This window comes from Lates calcarifer, linkage group LG21 (genome assembly GCF_001640805.2).
Source record: "Lates calcarifer isolate ASB-BC8 linkage group LG21, TLL_Latcal_v3, whole genome shotgun sequence".
Classification (NCBI taxonomy): Eukaryota; Metazoa; Chordata; class Actinopteri; family Centropomidae; genus Lates; species Lates calcarifer.
The window spans coordinates 24,208,558-24,228,325 of record NC_066853.1 but is presented as its reverse complement, the minus strand read 5'-3'; the positions used below and the strand labels follow the sequence as shown (position 1 = coordinate 24,228,325).

Sequence of the window (19,768 nt, the reverse complement as noted above, 5' to 3'; positions counted from 1 at the left end):
TGTTCAGCAGAACAATCTAGGATCTGATCAATTTTGCAAACTACCTCTGCTTCTACAACAGTGTGTGCATGGGAGATGGAGGACTGACAGATATGTCAGGGTACAGGGTACAATGCACTCAGAGATTCCTGACACAGCTGTCATTACTGCCCTCTGGACATCTGACTTTAGTTCAATAAGTAGTTTATGTTGGACTCTCCTCACTCTCTCCAGCCTATCCATTCAAGTCACGTACACTGCATCAGGACTAAGTTGCAATGAATTGTGAAAAGCTTCTGAATGGCTCAATAAAGCAGTTTAATTTACTTGGAATACAAACTTAATGACTTGAAAACCTCAGAGCTTTTTCTCAATGGAGTATCATTGGAATCGGGTAAGCTACAGAGTTGCTACAGAGTCGACAGACTGACTAACTCAAAAATGTTTCATAAGTAATGATTCATTTCAAGGTTAAAAGTAAAGGTGACAGTGTTAAGGATCCATGTTAGTTCATTGTTGAGCTAAAGTTTTAGAGTTTCAGTGTTAACCAGCCTGCTGCAAAAACTGTTATGCTTAGTGAAACCAAGGTGAAACTCCGCTGTCTGTCCAATATAGATGAATGACATCTCTTTTACTCTTGTAGTTAGAGCTTGCTCTACTATTGTGAGATTTTTTTATACCAGTACTTCTGGTGTTAGAATTGTATATTTTGGATAATGCAGCAATTTGTAGTTGATTTTGGCACCAACAGCAGCATATCAGTCCTAAACAAAGGCATGTTTGTCACCTTTATTTTTTAATGGTTAGTATAAGTGAAACAAAATGATAGTTGTAATAAAGATGTGATACTTAAATGAATCCACAGTAGGGACGTTGTCTTTTTTCTTGCTCCCTGGCCCCTTCATGGAGATCAGACTTCAGTGTAAGCTATAGAGTGGCACACCTGGAGCTGACTGGAATACGTAGTGACTTGCTTAGGATTTAACCATGGTGGGTCTTTACTGTGGCAGAAGTGACTGAGTAAGACATTGAACCCAATGTTCTGCTTCTGTTGTTTTGACCCACATGTACTTAGGTAGGCAGGTTCATCACTCTAGCTTGCTCGTCCCACCTGTCTGACTGCTCTGCAGAGTGATTTCACTGTCTCTTGGGATTGAAATGTGTTTACCTCTGAGCCTGGAGGGGTGTTTCCATGGTAATCGTAATCAAAGCGTCAGTAAGCTTGGTTCCTGTAGGTGTGGAATGGGGTAAATCCTTCAGTGTTGATAAGTCACGCTAGTTTTCAATCTCTTTCAATTAGGGATCGACCGATTATCGGCCGGGCCGATTATCGGCGCCGATATTCGGCATTTTGACGCATATCGGCACCGGCCGTTTTTTTTAATCCGCCGATAAGAGATCAATTTAAAACGCGGTTATTTTGGCGCTGATGCAACCGCGCCTCTCTCTCTGTAGTCACTACTCTGTCTCCAGCATTGTCCCGCCCACAGCACCATCTGATTGGTTACACACAGAGCCATGGCAACAGCCAATCAGCAGTGAAAGCTGTGCATGCACAGTGCTCACACACAGAACAACTCTGCTTTTTGCACCACAATCTGGTGCTGCTCAATTGGGACTACTAATTGATTTGAGATTCACATTTCTGTGAAAATTTTATTTAACTTTGTTTTATTGACTTTATAAAACTTCAGGAAGCTATTTATTTATTTAATTAAAATTTCAGTTAACTTTATAAGAGATGCTGCTGACCCTGGGAGCTCCCTGCACTTTTTGTTTTTGTTTGGACTTAAAACAAAGATAAGTGAAAGACAAAATAACATTTCAGTTATATTGAAATTTTGGTAAACTTTATTTGCTGTAGAAAACTTTAGGGAGATATTTATTTGTTTAAGTTTTAATTTAACTTTATAAGACTTGCTGCTGAGCCTGGGAGCTCCCTGCAGTTTTTGTTAGAATTTAAAAAACAAAGCTGTCTATTGTCTAAGATATAAAAAAAAAAACCTTTAACATGTTGCAAATCTGAAAAGCTGTTTAATAAACATATTTTTGAAGGCATTTAAACAAAGTTAAGTGCCAGAGTTTGTATTATTCAAAATTTTTATGCCATTTTTACTGCAAATGAATATCGGCTCCAAATATCGGTTATCCGCCTCCTTGACTATTAATAATCGGTATTGGCCCTGAAAAAAACATATCGGTCGATCCCTACTTTCAATACAGTATAGCTCACCACCATTTAGACATATTTTTAGTGTGGGTATATTTCACTGTCTTCAAATCTCAGTTAAAGTCAGATTTTGACAGGAAGCTACCTAGCAGGGTGTTTGTTGTGATTTGCCACTTCCTCGTTGAATGAAGTCTGTGGTTGACTTGTGGTTACAGGGCACTGTCAGTTCTTGCGTGGTTTCTGATTTCACACTTGGCATCGTCATGGCTTTGCTTTATTTTCACAAGGGCAACATTCATGTCTCAGAAAATGAATCAGTATTTCTTCATTTCATGCCTCTTTCTTTCTACCAGTTAGAATGGATGAGTGGAGAGGAGAAATCAGTACCAGCAACTGATTCATAGTGGAAAAATGTAGAAAAAGAGCAAAACATTCTGTGGGTAGCTAGACCGATTCTTCTTCAGAGCCACACGCCTCACTCATTTGGCAATCATTATAGAACTTTTAACAAATCATCTGAAACGGAAGTCAAACAAGGGTGACTGATACACCACTCTGTTCTCCTCTTTACATATTTAACCTGGATATTTTACATGCACAAATATTTAACTCCAGCTGGTTTAAGAACTCTGGGACATGATTTGCTTATTAGCTCTTTGATCCATCTATCAGAGAGAGACCTGCTGGATGTGGCCATGAGTCATTCAAAAAGGAAAATAATCCTATTTTACAATGTTAAAATGTTTGAACCCTGATATCCATATGAGACTTTGTATTGGTTCTTGCGTAGTGTCTATGGTTTAATGCAGTTCTTAAAGGGGCACACCACCAATTTTACACAAAACATTTACTTGCATACTCACACTGTACTACACTGATTGTGAAAACAGTTGCATACTGTTGTCTGTGGATCTGGAAAAGCTATTCAGATTTCGACAACTACAGATTTTTTTTTTTTCTTCTGTCCAACACTTGTGCAGCTTGAATCAGCAGTTAAAGTTAATTGATTATCAAAATCTTTGATAAAAAAAAAAGATTTTAAAAATGTTTAAGATCTGAATTACTGTAAATGTTAAAAGTGAAACAAATATGCTATATTTTAACATAGTTAAAATTATTTAAAATTATTTATACATATACATTACTCATATAGGAAGACTTGCCAGAACTATAATATCAGAGTTGTACTAGAACAAGGATTTTTTTGGACACCAACCAAAAACTAATGCTCTCTGTTGACAGGTAGGCATAAAACCCAATAAAGCTAATGGATAGGGTAAGATTGGGACTTGATATTGACCAATATATGAGTGCACTAGTATCAGCAATGATAAAGCAGCACAGTGATGTGGAAACACTGTCAAATTTATCAAGCCTGGCAATGCAGGTTAGAGGACTGTTATGTCTTAAAATTCTCCTTATTAACTATCCGGACTCCCATCATGTGCACTGTGTGGTGCATTGAAAGCAGCAGGTTACATGAGGTTTATATAAACAGTGTGACATCTGAGCTCTATGAGCTCGCCCGGAGCGATGTAAAGGTCAAGGAGAGAGCTGCTATTGTTCACAGGCCGGCTAGATGATCAAATCCCTCTGCTTTCTCCCTCTTTCTCTGCTTCTCTCAGATGTGGTTGCATGTTCAATCATCTTTTGACAGGGGACAGGAGACTAAAAGGAGGAAAAAGCACATAGGAACAAAAAATATGAAATTCCGAAGAATCAGTAGAAAAAACTTAGTAAGAAGAAGTGAAATTCAAGATAACAATGATTAAAATGAGGTACAGTTCAATACCACATAGCACAAAGCTCTCTGAGTGCACTTTTAATCTCAGTTTTGACACATACTAAGGTTTTAGCATTGATACTTATCAGAACCTCAATACTATTTTGATATCAACCAAAATGTTTTAAAATCGTGTTTAAGTATCAAAAACTGTCAAGTAGCAAAAGTTGGCAGTGAATATCAGGTTCGTAGTCAATTTCTGATTTAAATCAGAGTTCTGAAAAGTTTAGACTGTATTTTATTGAGGCAATGTTCCTCAAAAGTGTAGCTTCTCTTGTTAAATAAAAGACAAGATTTAGTAGAAAAATATGTTTATATTCTTCAAAGTTAAGGTAAATAGTCTACAGCAATACTAATAGCTCTGTGAGGCTGCACTTAAGCACAGAAATGCTTAGACAAAATTAACTTATGGATCTTTAGCAGGTGTAATGCTGACCAACCATTTTAGTTTAGTGTGTTAGCATGCTAACATTTACTAATAGCACTAAACACAAAGTACAGCTGAGGTTGATGGTAATTTGATTAGTGTCTCAGGTATTACCAGTAGGCATAGTCATCTTAGCAGAGAGTTCTGCCTCCTCAGTTCCCCTCCTGCTAACCTGGCTCCAAGATGACTTGTTTGCTGTACAGGATTCGGAAAACATGACGACATGTAGGAGCTGGGTAGGCACGTACATGGTGTGTTCCTGAGACCGGGTGGAGGTCCGGTGTGTGGCATTACATGCAGGAAAGCCAAACAGTGAAAGCAGTATTGGAAAACAATGAAGTAATGGAGAGAGAAGGTGAGAGACTGAAGCGAGGAGGAAAAGTGAATGAGACATAGAATGTATAGAGAAGGAAGAGGAGGGAATAGATGAGGAAGTACGGCTCTGGTTTCTTTCCTCCCAGGCGCCATAATATTTGGAGAGTTTTGTTATAAACCATGACACGTTTATGTAAATGAATGTCAGCTTTGCTACTCCCAACAGTGATTTAACCTGGTCCCAGATGATGAATTCCTTTACATTTGGTCTAAACACCTGCTGTCTGGTCATTCTTTCCCAGGAAAAATCCTCTGCTACACAGGAAGTCATATGTTTCATATGTTTCCAGCTGCAGCAACAGAAGCAATAGAACTGGATAGTTAATATGAGCAGCAATAGTTGAAGTGCCTGCGCAGATGACCACAGAAAGTGTTCGTCATCAGAAAATCCAAAGTAGAGAGGTCAGAATACTGCCCATTCAGGTGAGAATTATAGCGCAATAATGTGACAGCAATGACTGATAACAAAGAATATTAGTCACACACTCAGCTCTCAGGGTCCACACACACACACACACACACACAGACACACAGCTGCAGTTGCTTTGCTTTCTGAGGAAATGTGTGAAACAATAGGTCACCAGAGATCATGACGTCCAGGGGTGAGTGGAACAGGGATGTATGGGATAGAGTTACTACACATATGAACTGTTGTGCTTGTATCACCACCACACTGATGCAGAACATTCCAAAGCTTCTTGCTCTTCTCTCTCGAGATTTCAGTCTAGCAGTAACACAAAGTGTGGCTTAATGCTATAGCAAAGTAAAATTTTTTGTTGAACAGCACATTTGTCAGAAATACAGCAGAGGAGAGATTGATGTATCTGTTTACAGTTTACCCTGGCACAGTGCAACTCAGGTTAATTCACAGAGAGTTCACACATAACAGTAGGACACAGCGAGAGGAGTTGGTTATGTTGCTGAGGAGCTGGAGGTACATGTCACTCTTCTTGATGTGTGATTTGCCTTGAAGCTGCGTTTATTGTAGTCTGAGACGGAGACATCAGTAAAGCCACTCAGCTGGTGCTGAAAAGCCTACTGTGAATGTAATCCATATGTGATAAAAAGGCAATGCTGATGTTCACTGCATGAGTTGCTTTAATGTAGTACATGTATATTGTGGGGTCCTATAAAATCTAACAGTAAAGGTCCTGGCCTCTAAAGAGATTAAATCAAATTGTCTAGACTTTGGATTTTTGCCATTATTGTGTCCTTGTGAGGACATATGCACACAAAGACATTTTACAGTCTGGATTAGGAAGTAAAAGAGGGGCACTGATGAAAGTTTGAGTCATCATCAGATCATAAAGACGAGAAGTGAGCCAACTCTAACAGCTTCCTTCCTAGTCAGGCCACTTGCCCCTATGAAAAGCTGTAAAAATAAACTGTAGGAATGGTTCAGTTAATGAAAGTGCATAAACATAACCAGCAGTGCTATTGAATGTTTTTAGTTTATAGGAACTTGCTGTGGAATCAGTTGTGTTTTCCCTCTTGTATTGTGGACCTAAAGACGTAGGGTGACACCAGTGTCCCATGCTTTCTGCCAATGTGTGAAGCACCATGGGACACTGCAACTCTCCTTTGAAACACAGGATCAAACATATTCGTGCATGCTTGTGTGAAATTCAATCAAGATGTGTGCACGCCTGTGTCTGTTCTGTGGTGAAAAGACAGGCGATGCAGTGATTTAATGGGCTGTGTTGTATGTTGTTGAGGGTGCTGCTCTGTGGAATTTCAGGGAGTATTGTTAACTTTCCAGTTCAGTTTAAATGGGGCCATGGAGCAGGACTGGAGTCATAACCTCGCATCCATCATCTACTCTTTCTTCTTCACTTTTTTCCTCCTGCTTTTTACATCTCTCTACCATGTATTTGTTCCCCTTGTCTCACAGCTCTAATTAATATGTGCTCTCTTCCCTCAAGATTTCTCTTCTCTCTCTTACTCTATCTTGTTCTTCTGGTCTCCTGAGGGATGAAGACTACTGTACTGCATAACACAACAACAACACCTGCTGTACTTTGTGTGTGTGTGTGTGTGTGTGTGTGTGTGTGTGTTGTCTGTCCCTGTGCTGGCTGTCCCTGCCCCTACCACCTTACCATCCAGCAAAAGTTGTATATTGGTTGGAGTTCTGTCCAGCTCAGTACATCTTAAACATGGATGTGGCTAACATTCGCAATCTTATGCGTAAAACTCAAGCCTCTATTTTAGAAAACGGCCTCCTAGACACACGCATTGATGAGCTTAAACATGTAAGTGTTGCAATTTAACTTCATTTCCTAGGCAAAATTGTTGTGCTGCTTATTTTGAAATATGTGCAGCCTGGGTGGGGTTTATCGCACTTTGGTTGAAGTGATAACTTTTCTCCACATCTAGGCTTTGCCTCGTCTCAGTTTTCAGAGGTGGTGAGATCACAAGGCTGGTCAGAAGAAGACAAACAGAAAATGTTCAAACAGAAATCTTTGTTTTGTTGTATGTGTTTGAATGAATGTGAGGTCTGTGAATGGCTTCAAACAGTGCTTCTTGGCATTGGTCTGAATGTGCTCTATTGTAGGTTGAAAGCTGTGAGGGGGGTTTAGGATGTTCCTAGGGACAGGAAGGTCTTAATGAACCTTTTGAGATTTATTTGTGCAAAAAATTATTTAATTAATGAATAATAAATATTTTGGGCCTGTTTGCATTCATTATCTTTACATTTTGGTATTTAATATTTATGTCAACAAGGCCAGAAACAAACATAATATCAACTGTAGATTTTTAAAACACTTAAGCTAACATTTAAAGTGAGACCAGAGGTGACAATTAATGGATAAGGGTAAATGATAGCACAAGGCGTAACAGCAGCACAAGTAGAAAAGAGGCAGTCAGACAGTGGTAGCTTATTGTCACTTATACAGCAATATCTATTTAAGGTTTGTTAACCTTGGTCACTATAAGCGACTGGTCACACCAGACCAAGCATATAATATGTTTGATTTTTAACAAGATGTAATATTTTAGAATTTCTCACAATCATTATGCATCCAGCTATGTTCAGTTTGTTCATCATCTATTGTAGTATCACAGGTCACCGAGTGGCTGTTCAGTCTGGCCGCCCTGCATCGCAGATTGAATTCGACACCCATCTCTTAATTACTTATACATATTTTTACCAGCCTCTGTGTCTTATATTGGTGGTGTATTAAACAACACTGCTCACGCTGCTTTTTTTTTAGTAATTTGCCTTTGATTTTGATTGCTGGTTCCCTCATTCCTAACCCTAACCCTAATGAGGATGGATTATGTGTGTGTGATGTTGGCTGTCTGATGTTTTTTGGTCCCTCCCTTTCTCCTTTTTCTAATTTCTCCTCGCATTGGACAGGCAGAATGTGATTAATGAAGTGTTAAACTGCATAGCTTATGTTGTTATATTCAATCACTAACCCCACCTACCCCCTCTTTTTCCTCCTCTAGGTGGTGGCTAGTGACGGGGTGCGGGCTATGATGGAGTCGGCCCTGACAGCCAGAGACCGAGTGGGCGTGCAGGACTTTGTCCTGCTGGAGAACTACACCAGCGAAGCCGCCTTCATAGAGAACCTGCGCAAGCGCTTCAAAGAGAACCTTATTTATGTGAGTGGATGTAGTGAGGAGGGTTTGACAATAGAATGGCATATATTCATTTTATACAAAAGAACACATAAATTAAACATTTTTACTAAAGAATCCTTTAAATTTGGCTATCAAAGATTTATGACCAAGATATGTATTGAAATCTGATAGATTTGAGATCTGAGATTGAGATCTGATATGTATTTCTACTGCAGTTTCTTCTACTGCAGACTATTTAGTAGCCAGCATATGTGCTAATGTCAGTATAGCTGTGATCATACAGGCCCCAGTGCGTATGTGTGTGTTTAAGTCTTGTGTCTGATCCAAGCATGATGGATGTCCAACAATCATCTTGCTGTTGCAGTGTAGCCTTAACTGTTGGGGTGGTTTCCTGGTGTTGATTAGGATTGTATAGTATTATTTTTCACTTGGAGGACAAAGGCAGTTATTTGTTCTGACCTGAATTTGTCCTCACTGCAAAGTTACTAAACAGAGAAGAGGGATAAAGTTTAAGTGTAATTCATCATGCTTGCTACAAGCACAACCACACTGACACAAGTAATGTGGACAAGAAAAATGGTGATCCACAAGACAATGTGTAGTTGTCTTTGATATTGATACTATATTAATGGTCCCAGTCCTAATGTCTTGTAACAGTACAGTACAAGTTTTTGTCATGTAATGTGACTGTATGTTCCCTCTCCATCAGACTTACATTGGTTCAGTGCTGGTGTCAGTTAACCCATACAAAGAGCTAGAGATCTACACCAAGAACCACATGGAGCGATACCGTGGGGTCAACTTCTACGAGGTCTCACCACATATGTAAGTACACAAACACACCTCACAGTATGCAGCTTGGCTATGCATTAACTTTACTTTTTAGCATTTTAACTGGCACTTACAGTGAAGTTACCAACTTAAAGATTGTGAAAGACACAATAATCAAATGGAAAACAAATAATCCTTCAGCAGGGCTTAGAATCTTTAAAAACAATCTGACTTGTTCCTCTTTTTTGGTGATTTCATATGGAAAGTGTGTGTTTTTGTGTCTGTCTGTAAATGCAGGATTACCTACAATACTGTGCAAAGCTGTCAAACAGAAAAAGTAAAGTGAGGATCCTTTCAAAAAAGTTTTTCATCATCAACTAATTGCATACATCCACTAAAAGGCTCTCTAAACAGGAAAAAACTCAACCAAACCTCTGCCTTTAACAGCACCAATTCTCACAGGTAAACTTGTGCAGAGTTTTTCAAGATATTCGGCAGGTAGGTTGTTCCAAGCATCTTGGAGAACTTACCACAGGAGAAACATTAATAGTGTACAGCATGTTTAGTGTTTTTTGTTTCCATGTTTTTGCCCCTACGTTTTGCCCCCCAGAATGACATAACGTTTGTTGCACCAGTATTCTAAATGTTGTCAGAGTGTGTATGTTTGGTGCGTGGGAATATGTCAAAAGTAGCCAAAGACTCACTCTCATAGTCGACCAGCTACGTAATGCTCTAATAGTCTGACTGTCCTTTTCAATCATACGGCAAGACGTCAGGTCATGAGGCAGAGTGTTTGTTTGAAAGGTTGCCACGGACTGGTCAGGGAATTCCCTGTTAAATTCTCCTAAACCCCATCAGTCCACTAACAATTGTGTGCATTATAGAGACTCAGAGTGGCGTCATCGAAACATTTCAGAATCTCTCACTAGCTCTTTCTCTCTTTGCTCTTGTCGCTGGTAGTTTTTTTCTCTCTTTACTTCAACACTTGAGTGTAAGGCCAATGTTTTTTCTCCCTCTGAGTGGAAAGAAAGATGTGCTTTGGCAAAGAGAGGTGGGGGGGTGGGGTGGGGTGGGGGCTGGAGAGAAAAAACAGGAGGGAGAGATGGAAAGAAAAGTAAGCAAATGATGGTACCAGGCAAGAGATTTCCTCCCTTGAGAGGGAATTCCTCTGAACTGAACGTGACCCCCAGCCCCCAGCTCTCCCCAATATCACACCCATGGACAACACAAATGTACAGTATGATGCAGTTGTGGCCAAGTTGCTGTTTTTATCTTCCAGCAATTAGTCTGATGCCAGAAATGTGTCCGAACAGGCTGAAACAACATAGCAGTGCTGATAGCAGCACAGGACTGACAAATGATACCACAAGTAGAACAGGCTGCATTCCACTCTGGATTTTATGATTCATACCAGTAGTCCAGTATCTTTCCATGTTCACACACCATGAGATGCTATCATGTGTCACATTCCAGGCAAGTTTTCCAAGAACTTAAGTGTGCTGTTTTTTCTAAACATTACATCACATCATCATGACTGATTAATAATAATTGTCTATTTTGCAATCATTCTGTAGTTCTAATATGTGTTAGTGATTTCCATTTCACTCAGTTCCATTTAGTATGTTGAGTATAAACCTCAGTGTCTAATATTTTAAAAGTGTTATAGGTGTTCCTGTATGCATTCAACTGAATTTTGGTTTAAAACTGTCAATGGAAAACACTTTTGCTGATTCTTAAAGCAGCTCTAATTGATATGTTCAAATTAACACTGGATGTGAAATGACTGTGTGTAAAGGGAAAAGTGTTGCTTGTAGTGACAAACCCACAAAGAAATATCACCCAACTCTGCAGTTCCCCTCAGATCCACAAAGAATATTACCCTCTTTTAGGTAATCGTTTTGTTTTTACAGCCCACTGCACTACTGTCTTGGTTTAGTCTCACCTCTGTCAGCAACATAAAGTACTTCATAGTGGAAAAGTTGGTATAAACCACTTGCCCAGCACCAACCAGCAGACAGCAGTTATTAATCACCTAGTGAAAATATGAAGCATTTAGCAGCCAAAGTGCCAGATATTTTTCTGTTTGGTAGGGATTCACAAACAAAGCTAAAAGGAGAGTGTGTATTAGACTTATATTTGTCAGGTAGCTTGAAACACAGCACTAAACGAATGCTAATGTTGCTCCATATCTGCTAAATGTGTAACTGTTTACCATATCAACCATTTAAGGTGATAATATGTTGGTATTATGTGGTGTGTTGTGCTCATAAGTGTCCAAAAATTAGAATTAAATTCATATATTAAAGTACAGACATAAGTTAAGCTGAAGTTAGTTAAGTTTTAAGACAAGTTCATTATTGATGAACTATGTATTGAGTATGTAAATATTGCTGTAGATGTTCCAGAGTTAATGAAGTGACTATTTTTCATCTATAGTCTTGGACAGATGGTGATCATTTTTCTTTCTTTCCTCTCTTAAGACCTTAAGCATGAAATGTTCTTACATCAAGCATCTTAATGTGTTTTCCTGTTTGCCATCCAAGGTCTGCTTCAATAAAACGTTTGTTGTCCATTTGTCTGTAACTCTTCCAAACATCCTGCTGACTGTCTGCCTGACCGTGTCTCATGTTTCACTCCTCCAGCTATGCAGTGGCAGACAACTCATACCGTTCCATGAGGACAGAGAGGAAGGACCAGTGCATCCTGATCTCTGGGGAGAGTGGAGCCGGGAAGACGGAGGCATCCAAGAAGATCCTGCAGTACTATGCCGTCACTTGTCCAGCCAGCGAGCAGGTGCAGACCGTCAAAGACCGCCTGCTGCAGTCCAACCCTGTGCTGGAGGTGAGACGCCACGGCATTTCAGTAATCTGGAGAAATCTGGAGCTTGTCAGCGTGCTGGATTTCCTGTCCAGTGAGAATTATCATGATGTTAAGTAACTGATTATGAATAAAGCTGACGTAGTGTTGATGACTGTGGTTAGATAGAGGTGTTGGTTTCTTGATAAATATGTGGCTGATTTGTTTTTTGTAAAAAAAAAAATATATATATATATATATATATATATCAACCTGTCAGCACTGTTTGAAATGAGGAGTTGATAAGCTTCAGACTGAGAGAAGTATTTTAAGGATGTCATGCATGAATAATATTTGTTCAACTCTACTGTGATTAATATTATAGACTTTATTTGATTTATTTTAAATCATGAGTTTATTTAATCCAGAGTTTACAGGAACGTTATCAAAACCAAGAGTAAAAGTCGCATTGTCATGCGTTTCAATGACCCACACTGGTTTAACACAGGTACATTCAAACACACATATTTTGACAGATGCACATGAAAGCATCATGGATATTTCTTAGCTCACAAATAGAGCTGAAAATAGTTTGGTGAAATTTATGATAAACTGTGAAGAGTAGAGCGGTGATTGTTTCTGTGTTTATTTGACCGCCAGTGTTTTGGCGAATGAGGGCGATGCTAAAGTTTACCACAGTGCTTGTTTTGATGTCTGGCATGTCTCAGCCAGATGCTGTCCAGATGTTAACATGCGTGTGTACACTATGCCCTCTAATCTGTGCTACTGTCCTGGACCAACACTGCAGGGATTCGAACACCTGTGGCTTCACTGTTCCAGTGTTGTCTGCCATCCTGTCTTCAACACAACTTTTCTCTTATTTCCCCTGTTATCTCTCTACCTCTTAATCTGTCAATCATCATTCCTCTCCTTATCCCTCTTTATCCTCTCTTCAGGCCTTTGGCAATGCCAAGACGTTGCGTAACGACAACTCAAGCCGCTTTGGCAAGTACATGGACATTCAGTTTGACTTCAAGGTGAGCAAGACAGTCCAATTTACCTTTAAGCATGAGTGAACATTGACCAATAAATCTTCTTTTAGATGGGAAGCAGATTCTTGCAAGAACCAAAAAATATTGTTGCCTCAACAGATTGAAAACCGGATCCAGGCTCTGTTGTTCGGTCTGGTAATATTAACAGTCTAAACAATGTAAACTCTGTGTTTTTGTAGCAAATATATTGAATTGAAGTTGGATTTTCTTTTATAATTAATAACATTACTGCTTCCTCCTGTATCTCTGTTATTGAGTGTACACAAAATATTTTTTTTACTTTCGGACCTGCATGTTGCATCAACCCTACAACACCTCCTCAGTACCCCAACCTTACCCACTCCTCCTCTTCCTCTTCCCCTTTCTCTCCCTGGTCTTTGTCCCATCGGCAGGGTGCCCCGGTGGGAGGCCACATCATCAACTACCTGCTGGAGAAGTCCCGCGTGGTCCACCAGAACCACGGAGAGAGAAACTTCCACATTTTCTATCAGCTGATTGAGGGAGGGGAGGAAGACCTGCTGAGACGCCTGGGCCTGGAGAGGAACCCACAGCAGTACCAGTACCTGGTCAAAGTAAGCATCTAGTGCTTTGGTTTCTCTGTCTATGAAGTAATGTCAATCATAGTGAAAGCGTTCAATCAGTGTTACTGTTTTGAGTTTTAGTATTTACTAGCTACATTTATTTGGTAACAACCCTCAATATCAATATCAATATCAACCACCGACAATAAATGAATGGCAGTGCTGCTGAATTAAAGATTAAAACACCCCACTCTGTCTTTTATTTATAATGGCATATCAAATTTGTGTCTGATAAAAATATATCATCATAAAAAGTAATGAGGTTCAGTGTGTTCAGTGCCTTGTCTTTCAATGGTTAAATCTTTTGTGTGGAAATGTAAGCTGTGCATTTCTGGACTTTGTATTTCATGTTACAGTAAGGATAAATTAAATGGTGATGGTTCTTGAAGAAAAAGACAGGCTGGGGGCGTCCATGTGGTCCAGAGGTTAAGATAGTTACTGTATACTGTAACCACAAGGTCCCTGGTTCAGTTCTGTCCAGAAAGCTTTGTTGCATGTCATTCCCATTCTTTGTCTCATCCTTCATTTCCTGTCAGCTCCTCACTGTCCTCTGTCAATAAAGGCAATAAGAAAAAATACAGAAAAACAAACTAAAAAAATCATTCCTGCAGATTTAGTTGATGGAAAATCTTTAATTGCATAGAGTGGAACTGGTATCAGTATCTGGTAAATGTGTGGTTTATTTTAGATATATGTATAAATCTGTCATGTTTGTTCATGGGAAAACAAGCAATAAAGTTAGTTGTCCTCTGCAGCCACACCTGTGGCCTTAGAGAAAAACCTGTAGAAGAATATAAATCATCTATATTGCAGTGAAGTTGCAAGACATCTTTCTCCCACTTGCTCTTGCTCTCCCTCCCTCTCTCCTGTCAGAAGCCATTGGTCTGTACTGTGTTTGTGACCCAGTGGGAGTTCTGCTTAATAGGCTCTCAGTCAGGGAGTCAGTGCAATGAGAGCAGCTTTCCTCGGGGGAGAAATCTGCCTTAAGGCACTACCTGAACCCTCCCCTCAATGAACACACACGCACCAACAGCTACTGAGCAAAAACACCTTGTGTGTGTGCTTGTGTAAATAGGTGTTTATATTACATATGAATGGGTGTTTACTTTACAGGTAAATGCCAAGTTACATATCACCTACTGATTTTGCTGGACATGTTTATAACTTTGCAAAGGAAAAAAAAGTTTAACTAGACAAGGTTAATAAAGAGTCTGTTCAGAGTACTTAAGCTTGTTTACCAGTGTTTTTTTTGTGTGTGTTATTCATAGGGTAACTGTCCCAAAGTGAGCTCCATTAATGACCGCAGTGACTGGAAGGTGGTGAGGAAAGCCTTGACTGTGATTGGCTTCAACGAGGATGAGGTGGAGGTAAGGACCAAGTCCAAGCTGTAATTATGTCTGACAAATTTGTTTTGTCACCCAAAGTAGTGTGAGAGGTGCAAACTCGTAAAAATATCAGCAGCAGTCTTTTTCCATAATGTAGACAGAGCAGGTGGAAGCTATGATCCCTTTCCCCTAAAGGCTTTAAGAAGCGAAACATATCACACAGAACATATTTTGGCACACATGTTCACTTCTTCTGTTCATTTTTTACTTAACTTTTGAAACAAAAAAGTTGAGGTTTACCCTGGACAATCTTTAATAAACATTAATGGATTTAAGGGTTAACACTATAAACAGTAAAATGCTCCTGTGTCTGAGGGGGATGAGGCTGTTTCTGTTCAGTCTCACAGTGTGGATGTTTGTATTTGGAAGCATTTGTAGTACAGAGCTCTGTGAGTGTGTGTGTTTGTGTGAGGCGCAACAAGTGTGTGTGGCTGTTTTATTATATGATGAGAACTTATTTGTGCTCAGCGTGGGAGTCGTCCTACATGCTCATGAGTCTGGGCTTGCTTCCAAAGCATTTTAGATCTCACACTGCTTACACAGTGAAGAGCAGGTGTGTGCGTGTTTGTGTGTGTGTGTGTGTGTGTGTGTGTGTGTGTGTGTGTGTGTGTGTGTGTGTGTGTGTGTGTGTGTGTGTGTGCAGCTCTACTAAGAAACATGGTGAACAGATTGCTACATTCCTATCCTGTTCAAAAGTTTAATCAAAGCCATGCCTATCTTCCAAGTCGCTCGTAAAGATAGCTAAAGTTAAATCTTACTGTGCTGTGGCCTCTGGTCTCTTTACCTTTGTTCTCTCCTGCCCACTTTGACTCTCTCTCCTCTATCTCCTTCATCTTTAACACCACCCTCTCATTCCTCTTTTTCACTCCCATTCCCTCGCTCTCTGTGTTTTCTACGTGTAGGAGTTGTTGAACATAATTGCCAGCGTGCTCCACCTGGGAAACGTGCAGTATGGCGGAGAGGAGGGCAATGCCTGCATCACCTCTGACACACAGATAAAGTATCTGGCCAGGGTAAGGCGCTGCACCAAGCAGGTTCATAAACACTCTTAACAGGCCAGGGGGGAATGAGATTTAAAAAAAAAAAAAAACACAAAGGCCTGGGCCTGTATTTACCAAGCACAGAATCCCTCTTAGGAATTGCACTGACTAAGGATAGAAGACACTCCTACCTCAGAGTCAGAAGGAAGTGTTTAAATGAAACTTTCTACACTGACTTTGAGCGAGGAGAGGGACTACTTTTAGGAGTGAGTGTGATGTTGCTGTTTTAGGACACTCCCAGCCTTTTTTGTCTAATGTACCCGCACAGCTCTGTCACATGAACTCAGGTGCCCCTTCATAGAGAACATCCATTATGTCCAAATGTGTTTCTTTGAACAACTGTAGCTCATTTTATTTAATACTATTAGAACTGATACAATTAAATTGAAGTTAATTTTAACATTTGTCTGTTCACTTGTTAACTAGTTTTCATGCACTCTCAGTTGCTACATCTGGTGCTCAGGTGTTACAAGTGCAAAGGTACGCCTGGTTGAGAATCACTGACCTAGGCAACTAATTTAACTAATTTTGAATATGCAAAAATATGATGCCAAAATTATTACATAGATTAAATCTCATAATATTTACCAAGTCTCCATTTGCATTGCTCCATTTGTGGGGTGTAAAGTCTTCTGAAATATGGTTTAAAACCTCTGGAGCCCTTGTGAACGTTAGCTGAGAGAGCTTCACTGATCAAAGATGTGTTTGAAATTCATAGCACTGCAAGTAATCCAGTCACATATATATGACTTTGCCCTGGAAAAAGCCTCCATTCATTGTTGCCTCAGTCTTACAGTTATACCTAATGTTGGCTTAATCAGCAGATACCATATCCAGGATGTCAGTGCTGCTGAGTGGCATGATGTCTGTCTGTTTACATGCTTGGAGATCAGTTATTTGTCACTAGTGGAGCTGTGGTGTGTGCTAATTTTGTTGTGCTTTTCCAGTTGTTAGGAGTGAATGGAACAGTGCTGACTGAGGCACTCACACACAAGAAGATAATTGCCAAGGGAGAGGAGGTAGGTTTGGATACACTGTCATTGTAGAGCCAGTGTGTGATAAGCATTTGTATACAAAGCTTTCCTCTCTGTGTTATGTCTGGTGCAGTGTAATTATATTGTAACTTGTTTAAGTGTCCCTGCTGAACTCTGTATAACTCTGTTACTGTCTGTCTATGACGTCTCTACTCTGGCTCTCACCTTCTTCTCTCTCTCTCTCTCTTTCTGTGTGTGTGTGTGTGTGTGTGTGTGTGTGTATGTGTGTGTGTTTTTCTTCATCAGCTGATGAGTCCGTTGAACCTGGAACAGGCATCTTCTGCTCGGGATGCTTTGTCCAAGGCAGTGTATGGACGCACCTTCACCTGGCTGGTTAACAAGATCAATGCCTCACTGGCATACACGGTACACACGCACAAAACTCACTGGCTACTTTGAACATGACTTGATATTCATACCACAGCTTTCCTCTATGAGCTTGGTGGCATCTCCTGCTTATTCTGTTACAGCACAGCTCCACCTTGTGGACATTTACTAGTCCACAAGGTGAACATAACTCAACATTATCTGATGATGATAATAATAATAATAATAAATAATAATAATAATAATAATAAAAGGAGTTTCATTTCTGTTTTCTTTATTACATTAGTCTAATATATTCTGTAAAAATGTAATGAAAAAATATATTTTCAGTCTGTAAAGCCTGCAATAAAATGTAATTTAAATACAATTCACATTTTATATCTCTGTTCAATTCATACATTACGACTTTTGAATTAAATATCCTTAATATATTATTATGTACATTTTAATGTATTTAAAGGCCCAATGTATATTAGAGTGTTCCCTTTCACATAGACGTATGAGATTTGTTCTGTTTCTCTGATAGGATGATTCCTACAAGCACTACTCTGTCATTGGCTTGTTGGACATCTATGGCTTTGAGGTCTTCCAACACAACAGGTACAGTTAGTATTACTGACTGAAGTACAAAGCTTTGCATTCCCTGATCAATCCGTTTCTTAATTCTGTTCTCTGGGGGATTAAATTAAAAGTTGTTTTTTTTACTCCTGTAGTAAACGCTGGCGCAGTATGATTGATTTAGATGTGTGAACCTTTTTAAAGACTTTTTAGACTGCAACCCCAGCTGACTTGTTTTGTTTTTGGTTTAGCACAATGTTTATTTCTTCTGCCTCTATTATTAATGATTTTGCATAATAAATAATGTGTTGTTAGTTTGCATTCATTTTGACATCAACGATGACATTAAACCTTAGTTCTCTAAAATGTGAGAGGCAGTTTAAAGCAAATGAATGAATGAACACCCTGAATATGGTATGACTACGTAAAACCACCAGTGCTAAGGCACCAGTATGCTTTACTCGTGCATCTCTGACGTCGGATTTAAGATACATCCTTGTTATTTTTTCCTTGAGCTAAGGTGTTTGTATTGTGTGTTGCAGTTTTGAGCAGTTCTGCATCAACTACTGTAATGAGAAACTGCAGCAGCTCTTCATTGAGCTCACCCTCAAGTCTGAGCAAGAGGAGTACGAGGCTGAAGGCATCACGGTCAGACTCCCTTCCTTCACCCCACTCTATTGTTAAATCCAAAATGGGAAAAATTGCATATCTTTAATTTGTACAAATGCATTCCTTTTGCACTGACACCTTGATTTGGATTTTTTTGTGCAGGGTAAATATAGAGGCAGAGAGATTTCTTCTTTAGTCTTGCACCTCTCTATACACCTCTGTCCTTAGCTCTTTTCACATTTTGTTTTCACCCTCCATCATCACACCATCTCCCTCCCTCAGCCAGGGTTTGGGCTTTCCAAAGAGCTCCTAATATGATTGTGGTTGTAGTTGTGTTTTCCAAAGTGGAACTGATAATTTAATTTATCACCCTGCTGTTTTACTGATGCCTTTACTCAAAGTAATTCACAGTAAGTGCACATATTTTTAGAAGATGCTGCCCTATTAGAAATTAAGCCCTTCACTCTGATATTGTTGTTTTATTTATTCTCAGTTAAAGTCTTAAATAATGCCTCTTAAGGAGATTACATGTTTGAACAGGCCTGCACTGAAAGATAATATCCAAGTCAACATCTCTCATGGATTTTCTCCCCATTTGCTCCCCTTTGTCTTTGTCTTCATTTAGATTCATTGGTTTTTTTTGTTTAGTTTCGCTTCTTTGGAACAAGGGCCTTTTGTGTTCAGTCTAATATAAATGCACTGGTCAAAGAACAAACAGGTTGTGGGAGAAACTTGGATTCACCTCTCAAAGAGCCCATTATCATCTGACATCAGGACTGTGGGCTGCACTCTCTGTCATCTCTGGAAATTATGTGGCTGTTACTCCTAACATAACTTGATAGTGCTACACTCAGCCTGTGGACCTCTGTGTTCATGTGTGTGTTCACATAATAGTGGGTGAGCGGTGTGTATGCATGCCAGGATTCCCGTAATTCTGCAGATGATTGACTTTATAGTCATTTAATAGCTCAGAACAGATGTCATTGTATCAGGTTTTGACAGGCTTTAAAGATACACTTTTATTATAGATGAATAACACCAGAAAAGGCCAGCTAATGCCATGATACAATTTATTTTCTCATAATTTACAACCAAGATATTGATTTTGTCTTTTCAGTGGGAGCCGGTGCAGTACTTCAACAACAAGATCATCTGTGACCTGGTGGAAGAAAAGTTCAAAGGCATCATCTCCATTCTGGTGAGGAGATGTGCTGCTCTCTGTCTCTACTACAGAGGATTTGAAAACAAGATTTCACTTTTCAAAATAAAGCAGAGTTCATTTATTAAATTCATTTT

The 19,768-nt window shown here is 39.5% G+C and overlaps 1 protein-coding gene across 5 annotated transcripts in view; it reads left to right on the top strand.

Annotated features, from left to right (window-relative positions):
* The window catches only part of LOC108888179 (unconventional myosin-Ic), a 57,977-nt gene that overhangs the window by 27,441 nt on the left and 10,768 nt on the right, over positions 1-19,768 (top strand). For all 5 annotated transcript variants that reach the window (XM_018684034.2, XM_018684033.2, XM_018684035.2 and 2 more), the window contains 12 exons: positions 8,185-8,340; positions 9,029-9,144; positions 11,733-11,931; positions 12,843-12,923; positions 13,331-13,510; positions 14,788-14,886; positions 15,807-15,917; positions 16,892-16,963; positions 17,225-17,344; positions 17,832-17,905; positions 18,406-18,511; positions 19,590-19,670. In XM_018684034.2, the coding sequence (XP_018539550.1) occupies positions 8,185-8,340; positions 9,029-9,144; positions 11,733-11,931; positions 12,843-12,923; positions 13,331-13,510; positions 14,788-14,886; positions 15,807-15,917; positions 16,892-16,963; positions 17,225-17,344; positions 17,832-17,905; positions 18,406-18,511; positions 19,590-19,670 (1,395 nt within the window). The remainder of the gene's footprint in view (positions 1-8,184; positions 8,341-9,028; positions 9,145-11,732; positions 11,932-12,842; positions 12,924-13,330; positions 13,511-14,787; positions 14,887-15,806; positions 15,918-16,891; positions 16,964-17,224; positions 17,345-17,831; positions 17,906-18,405; positions 18,512-19,589; positions 19,671-19,768) is intronic.